This window comes from Cupressus sempervirens, chromosome 4 (genome assembly GCF_028749045.1).
Source record: "Cupressus sempervirens isolate cs-2001-9-10 chromosome 4, ASM2874904v1, whole genome shotgun sequence".
Taxonomy (NCBI): Eukaryota; Viridiplantae; Streptophyta; class Pinopsida; order Cupressales; family Cupressaceae; genus Cupressus; species Cupressus sempervirens.
Genome location: NC_143121.1, coordinates 60,246,239 through 60,254,502, shown reverse-complemented (window position 1 = coordinate 60,254,502; position 8,264 = coordinate 60,246,239). Strand labels below are relative to the sequence as shown.

At 29.8% G+C, this 8,264-nt stretch overlaps 1 protein-coding gene across 2 annotated transcripts in view; it reads right to left on the bottom strand.

Moving 5' to 3' along the window:
• Positions 1-8,043, bottom strand: part of LOC149559938 (uncharacterized) — a 402,360-nt gene extending 394,317 nt beyond the window's left edge. The window contains exons 1-7 of one of the 2 annotated variants that reach the window (XM_089823521.1): positions 7,934-8,043; positions 6,850-6,923; positions 6,493-6,614; positions 6,329-6,379; positions 6,124-6,243; positions 5,489-5,608; positions 5,246-5,387 (exon numbers count right to left, since the gene is read on the bottom strand). In XM_089823521.1, the coding sequence (XP_089679647.1) occupies positions 5,246-5,387; positions 5,489-5,608; positions 6,124-6,243; positions 6,329-6,379; positions 6,493-6,614; positions 6,850-6,891 (597 nt within the window). In that variant the 5' untranslated portion in view covers positions 6,892-6,923; positions 7,934-8,043. The remainder of the gene's footprint in view (positions 1-5,245; positions 5,388-5,488; positions 5,609-6,123; positions 6,244-6,328; positions 6,380-6,492; positions 6,615-6,849; positions 6,924-7,933) is intronic. The other variant, XM_089823520.1, reaches the window with a different exon arrangement.
• Positions 8,044-8,264: the final 221 nt, after the last annotated feature.

Sequence of the window (8,264 nt, the reverse complement as noted above, 5' to 3'; positions counted from 1 at the left end):
ACTATTGTTATGTTATTATTAATACGTTGTGTATTATTAAATAAATTATTGATACATCTTAATTGTGCTAGAGTTAGTTAAATATTAATCAATGAAGTTTATGTAAAGTTTCTCTAGATCGATTATTTATAGTTTTGATGAGCTCATTATTTATTAATGTTTGTTGGGTCTAACAAACTATTAATAAATAATGGTATAAATGGTTTAAATAGTTATTAATTAACCAGATTATAGTTAATGTTTGAAGTTCTGTAAAAGATATTAATCAATTTGAATTGGTTAATAAATTGGAGGAGTATTAATTAATTGGATTATAAATCAACATACATAGGGGAAATTTATTTGAGGATAATAATTGGTATTGGGGTTCAGAGTAACCAGTCCAGGGTAACTCAACGCTTGAGGGTCTGGGGTCTAATGAGAGACTAGGCTAGGGTAACTCAAGAAGCCATGTGATGACACTCCCTAGTATGTAGCCTGAGTCTCCTCTATAGATTTGTGTACCTCTAGTGGTGTACTTATTGTTGTGCCTTTGGGATTAGATGTCGGTTTTGTGATTGGAACCTTTGAGTTAGTATACTTTTAGGATTCTTTGACTTAGAGAGTATTTTTATACTATGTGATTTTGATAGCCTGTTTGGGACTTGAGATTATCTCCTTAGCACGGTGGGAGTGGACCACTTCTAGGTTCCATGCGGTCGGGTGGTAGTGTTTTTCCACTCTTATCTTTTGAGATCCATTTGAGACACCGTGGCTGGAGCATTCTTGATTGGTATTTATCTTCATTCTGTTCTTGGAGCATTATGATAGATGATATACCCTATGATGGATGTATTTACTGGTATGTTTCTTAATTTTATGATTTGCATGTGTTAGATGATGTTATCTTATGCTTTACTTTGTATGTTATATTATTTTCTATATTTGATGTAGTATATGTTAGGAGTGACATTTCTACTATGTTAATACTGATGATCTCTTCGATAATTTGGAATGTTATGCACGGAGGGATGGCTAGGATCCACGATGGTCTAATGATGCTATTTATGGTTGGGACGATCTGTGCACTTAGTTATTTATGTTTGTGATACATGGATATCTTTTATGATGGATGTTTATATCTTTTGTGATGATTTATCAAGTATTGTTTATGGTTTCATTTATGTTATTGCATCATGGATTAGAGTTAGTATGATGATGTAGTTTATCTACAGAGATGTTTATTCTTTCAAGCCTTTCATACCTTGTGGCATGTACAGTGGATGATTGAGCAATCAAAAATGTAATTTGAGAACATTGGATGTATCATTGCTAAGGATGTGATGTTAGATGAATAGTTAATGTAGATGTGATACAACGTTAAGGGATCCTTAAAGAATGTAACCTGTTATGTATGTTATGTTTACTTTTATTGAATTGTTGCTATTGCTTCCGTAATTAAGTATAAGTTGTAAATGGTTTAGCTTTCATGTTTTAAAAAAAAAAATTGTTTAGCAAACTTAGTAAGAATTTAGGTTAATTCTTTTGGGTCCCTTGGCGGGGCATTACATTTAGGGTTATTTAATTTTATCTAAGATTTAATCTAGTGTTACCAATGTACAAAATAATAAAAAATAGTGAGAAAGAATTCAAAATTGGGTAGAATGAATACTAAATAGTGTAGAATGTCAAGAAATATAGTGATTTTTAGATGGCTACACATAATATTGTATGGTCTTTCTATATATATATATAAAGGATTGGGTTAAATATTTGATTGTTGAACCCATTTGAATAAAATGTTACATTCTCAAAAAAAAAATTGAGGTTTTCTCCTTCTATTTGAGATTATGACCCCTTAGGTATTTTATATTATTAAACTATAGCTCCAAGTCAAAGCATTTACCCCTCTTTAAATATATATATATATATATATTCATTCAATGTTTGACTTTAAAATTATTGTTTTATAAATGTTAAATGTTAAACATGAAATGGCATTTTCATAATAATTGATAGACAAAAAGAGACATTGAATTCATCTAAATTATTAATTTGTATATTGAGGGATTAGAGAATAGATGACTTTTTAATATTAATTATTTAATGTATATTAAATATTATTTAATATATATTAAATAATTAAGAGATGGTAATTTTATATTATATTAACATTAGTTGTTTAATGAGGATGATTTTAAAATTAAGAGATTTTAATGATAATGGACAATGGGTCATTTTTACATTCTGACCTTGCTATAACATAGCTACGTTTTGAACTATTGTTATGTTATTATTAATACGTTGTGTATTATTAAATAAATTATTGATACATCTTAATTGTGCTAGAGTTAGTTAAATATTAATCAATGAAGTTTATGTAAAGTTTCTCTAGATCGGTTATTTATAGTTTTGATGAGTTCATTATTTATTAATGTTTGTTGGGTCTAACAAACTATTAATAAATAATGGTATAAATGGTTTAAATAGTTATTAATTAACCAGATTATAGTTAATGTTTGAAGTTCTGTAAAGATATTAATCAATTTGAATTGGTTAATAAATTGGAGGAGTATTAATTAATTGGATTATAAATCAACATACATAGGGGAAATTTATTTGAGGATAATAATTGGTATTGGGGTTCAAAGTAACTAGTCCAGGGTAACTCAACGCTTGAGGGTCTGGGGTCTAATGAGAGATTGGGCTAGGGTAACTCAAGAAGCCATGTGATGACACTCCCTAGTATGTAGCCTGAGTCTCCTCTATAGATTTGTGTACCTCTGGTGGTGTACTTATTGTTGTGCCTTTGGGATTAGATGTCGGTTTTGTGATTGGAACCTTTGAGTTAGTATACTTTTAGGATTCTTTGACTTAGAGAGTATTTTTATACTATGTGATTTTGATAGCCTGTTTGGGACTTGAGATTATCTCCTCAGCATGGTGGGAGTGGACCACTTCTAGGTTCCATGCGGTCGGGTGGTAGTGTTTTTTCACTCTTATCTTTTGAGATCCATTTGAGACACCGTGGCTGGAGCATTCTTGATTGGTATTTATCTTCATTCTGTTCTTGGAGCATTATGATAGATGATATACCCTATGATGGATGTATTTACTGGTATGTTTCTTATATTTATGATTTGCATGTGTTAGATGATGTTATCTTATGATTTACTTTGTATGTTATATTATTTTCTGTATTTGATGTAGTATATGTTAGGAGTGACATTCCTACTATGTTAATACCGATGATCTCTTCGGTAATTTGGAATGTTATGCACGGAGGGATGGCTAGGATCCACGATGGTCTAATGATGCTATTTACGGTTGGGACAATCTGTGCACTTAGTTATTTATGTTTGTGATACATGGATATCTTTTATGATGGATGTTTATATCTTTTGTGATGATGTATCAAGTATTGTTTATGGTTTCATTTATGTTATTGCATCATGGATTAGAGTTAGTATGATGATGTAGTTTATCTACAGAGATGTTTATTCTTTCAAGCCTTTCATACCCTGTGGCATGTACAGCGGATGATTGAGCAATCAAAAATGTAATTTGAGAACATTGGATGTATCATTGCTAAGGATGTGATGTTAGATGAATAGTTAATGTAGATGTGATACAACGTTAAGGGATCCTTAAAGAATGTAACATGTTATGTATGTTATGTTTACTTTTATTGAATTGTTGCTATTGCTTCCGTAATTAAGTATAAGTTGTAAATGGTTTAGCTTTCATGTTTTAAAAAAAAAAATTGTTTGGCAAACTTAGTAAGAATTTAGGTTAATTCTTTTGGGTCCCTTGGCGGGGCATTACATTTAGGGTTATTTAATTTTATCTAAGATTTAATCTAGTGTTACCAATGTACAAAATAATAAAAAATAGTGAGAAAGAATTCAAAATTGGGTAGAATGAATACTAAATAGTGTAGAATGTCAAGAAATATAGTGATTTTTAGATGGCTACACATAATATTGTATGGTCTTTCTACATATATATATAAAGGATTGGGTTAAATATTTGATTGTCGAACCCATTTGAATAAAATGTTACATTCTCAAAAAAAAAATTGAGGTTTTCTCCTTCTATTTGAGATTATGACCCCTTAGGTATTTTATATTATTAAACTATGGAATATTTAGAGCTTTCTCTTTTTCAGCTTATTATTTTTCTCTTAATTAATATATTTCATGAACTTCAATCTTTCATTCCTTTCATATCTAATTGCAAGCCAAGAAACTAGTCTCAGAATTTCATTTAGGCATTAAAAGTGAATATCATATGGGTTGATATTACCTACTCCCAAATAGAGAAATTATCATGATTAGAGTTTCTCCTTACTTCCTCTTTCTTAATACAATTCAAATTGTCCACTGCACAAGAAGAGTGTTCAATCATATGTGTGTGTGTGTGTGTGTGTGTGTGTGTGTGTGTGTGTGTACACACACACACACACACACATATATATATGTGTGTGTATATATATGTATATCTATATGTGTATACATATATATGTGTGTGTGTGTGTGTGTGTACACACACACATATACATATACATATATATATATACACATATGCATATCTATATGTATACATACATGTATGTATATACATATATACATATATATATATGTGTGTGTGTGTGTGTGTGTGTGTGTGTGTGTGTGTGTGTGTATACATATGTATGTATATACGTATATATATGTATGTATATATGTATATACATATATACATACATATATATGTATGTATGTATGTATGTATGTGCGTATGTACGTACCTATACATACATACATACATACATACATACATACATACATACATACATATATATATATATATATATATAGAGAGAGAGAGAGAGAGAGAGATTACCTTTTATTCCTTAGGTGAGGATTGTGGCTTATCATGCCTCCATCTCCTCATTTGGGGTGCATATGTAATACTTCATCTAAGACTATGGATGATCATTAATCATCTCTCTAGTGGGTGGTTCTTGTGTTGTTGTATTATTTAGTTGTCATTTATTTTGATGGTATTTTTTTGTCTTCGTGAAGTTATGTGTTCTATATGAATCTTCTTATAAATTTTACTAGTGTCTTATTGGGTAGTGCATAAAAATCAAGCATCTTTTAATAAAAATGTAAACCCTCATTTATACTTACTTTGTGTGTGTGTGTGTGTGTGTGTTACTACAATACAAATCTTGGAGTCTTTAAGAAAAAAGAAATTGATTGCATGGGTTGTGTATTGGTACCTCGCCAATAAGATCTTTGTTTATAGGATTTGTTAGAAGAACTGCTTCAGCATATGCTAGTTTCTCACACCGTCCTGGCATTCTATCTTCAGGCATGGGCATTATCCTTTGCTTATTATCAGCTATTGCCATGTAATGAAATCTAGATAACAAGAAGCAATGCCCATTTTTCCATATTACTTTCATATAAATTGAAATAATATAGAAAAATATTGGATAATGTCTTCACATTGTGTTTCTTACTTATCTTTGCGGAGTTTGAAGGCTATACGAGTTTCCCCTAGGACAAAGCCCGGCCAATCTTGAGGTCGTTCATAGATAGCATATGTATAGAAACCAGAACAACCCCTAAGCAAAAGAAACCTACACATTTCAAAACATGATTAATTTAATAATTTGTTCAAACATTTAATGTCTTAACTAAATTCGAATATCCACTACCTTTATTTATAGCTTTAAGAAAAATAATTTGTCAAAATTATTATATAATAATATATATATTACAATACAATCTAACATTATCATAATATATTTGAATATAATCAAACATAATTGAAACCACTTGTATTTATAAATCTAAAAGTATCAATTTTTTATTTTATTTTTATTTTTTTTATTGTATTTTAGAATGATACCCATTTTTTACTATATTTTTAGATTTATTAGTATTGAGAATTTATCTAAATTACATGATTTTTTATTGTTTTTAAGTCATCTAAATATTCTAAGACTTTAAACTGTGATTCCATAAGAGAATTACAATTCAGTTCATTAAATACAATTTACAAGAATATTAATTATGTTCAATAATTATACCTCATCTATACTAATTCAAACTTCAGACAAACGAAACCAAATTTAAAATATATATGACATACCTTTTATCTATATTTAATGGAACCATTATACCCTCTTGGGAAGGATCCCATGTCCTGCTGAATGACAACTCCACCTGGTTATCATCAGCTTGTATTACGCTGAACTCACTTCCCTTAATCCTGTGTCATTCCATATTGTAGAGAAAAGTGAGAAAACAGAGGACCATGGTGAGACTAAGAAATAGTGTGATGTTTGAATACTCACACATCAAAGATGCCTGGCCCGTCAGGTTCACTCCAAACCAGATCCCAATATCTGCAGACCCCATTATCAATGGTATTATAACCAACTTAAAATGAGACTATTTTTACATAAATCTATCAAGTGAGCTTATTTTTCAAGTGCTTTATTGTGGTGAGGATTTGTACCCTCTATTGTCTTCATGGTTAACGATTTCCAGCAAGTTGCTCAATCCACCATACTCAATTCCAGTGACAATCCCCTCTGGCTTAGACAAAGTAACCTTTAAAATCCCATTGTCCATATGAACCTGAATAATACAGTGCAAAACTATATATCATTCTAAGTGGATCAGATAACTCCAATAATTGTATGATGAAGTTTAATATTATGAAAATTTATTTTCAAGTACATTATCTTGATATATTGCAAAATATGATTCAAAATATTAATTAATTAAAGAGAGACGCAATCAAATTGAAAAAATCCAAATGATATCTACAGAATCTAATATTATAACTTAGTTGTTTTCCAAAATGACTTACATAATTATCTTCAATTTCCAATTGTACACCTATGGGTGCCATAATCGATCTGTATTTTAACAAGACTACTGTATCTGCAAACAAAACAATAATGCAACAATGCCATCAACAGAGAGGTCATGTTTTTGCAAGTGAAACCTGTAGATTAGAGTAAATGTAAATAAATATATATGAATAATTGCAAATAAGTATGGCATGAACAAGACCTTGTCATCAGAAATAATTTATAAGATATTAAAAAAAATTAAGTTAATTTAGTATAAAGTTGGGGGTTAATCGATCTTCTGGATATCATAATATCTATTTGGAATGATTTTTATTAATTATAACAAATTAAAATTTGAGCAATGTATTAATTAAATAAGTAAGAAATACGTTCATGAGACTTATTACAAGTCAATTGTTAAGGTAAAAAGAGTGGATCTCATGAGAGACTACTAAGAAAGAGAAAAAGTTTTTGAACTGGAGTTAAAGAATCAACAGAAAACAAGAGTCAGACTCTGTAACATATAATTCTCTTTTAAGAACTAGTAAGAAGAGAAGGAAGAGGACCTTTCCTATTTTAACCAACTTCTTTAAAAAAATCATCCATCACTCTGGTACTTAATTAATAATAATGCTTCTTTTAGATATCTTAAACATTTGCATGGAGTAAAATTTATAAGAAATCAAAATTTTAGAAGTATTTTAATTAGATAAGTACAGTAGGCCAGATTTATTACAAGTCAATTATCAAGACAAAAAAGAGATGATCACATAAAAGATAAGATTAAGAAAGAGAAGAAGAAGAAGAAAAGAGCAAAAGCTTTCAGAAAATGAAAAACACTGTATCATAAAAGAAAAAGAAGAGAATGCTATCATACTTAAGTACCATTATTTTTCAATCAGCTAACTAGAAAATTTGTTGAAGGTCTGAAATTTTCAGTTGAGATATATTTTTCTAATTGATTGTAACCTTCTTAGTGATATTTGGATAGACATCCAAAACATCTAATCAAAACAAAGTATCTGAGTCTGAAAACAGCATTGCACGAACAACTCCTAGATGAAATACAACTGGGTATTGAAAAGAAAGAAAACGTACTTTTGAAGGCCACAGATCTCCCAAGCTCCTTCTCTCCTAGATTTGGAGAAGAACAAGTGTCTTTATAGAAGGCCCAAAAGTAAAATATATTCTGAACAGTCTTAGTTTTAAAGCAAAGCGCCCACAATCATCATTTACGTGCTTACTTAGACTCCACCTCATGCACGCTTTCTTCTCTTTTACACAAAGCAAAGCTATCTGTGCAATTCCCAGCACACAAGAGAACTCTTTCATACCTTTTAATCATAGATTTCTGTATCCATTAATGCCTTGATAACTACGATTGATTTTTAAATACTTTTTACAGAGTTTTAGATATGTTTTAATGACT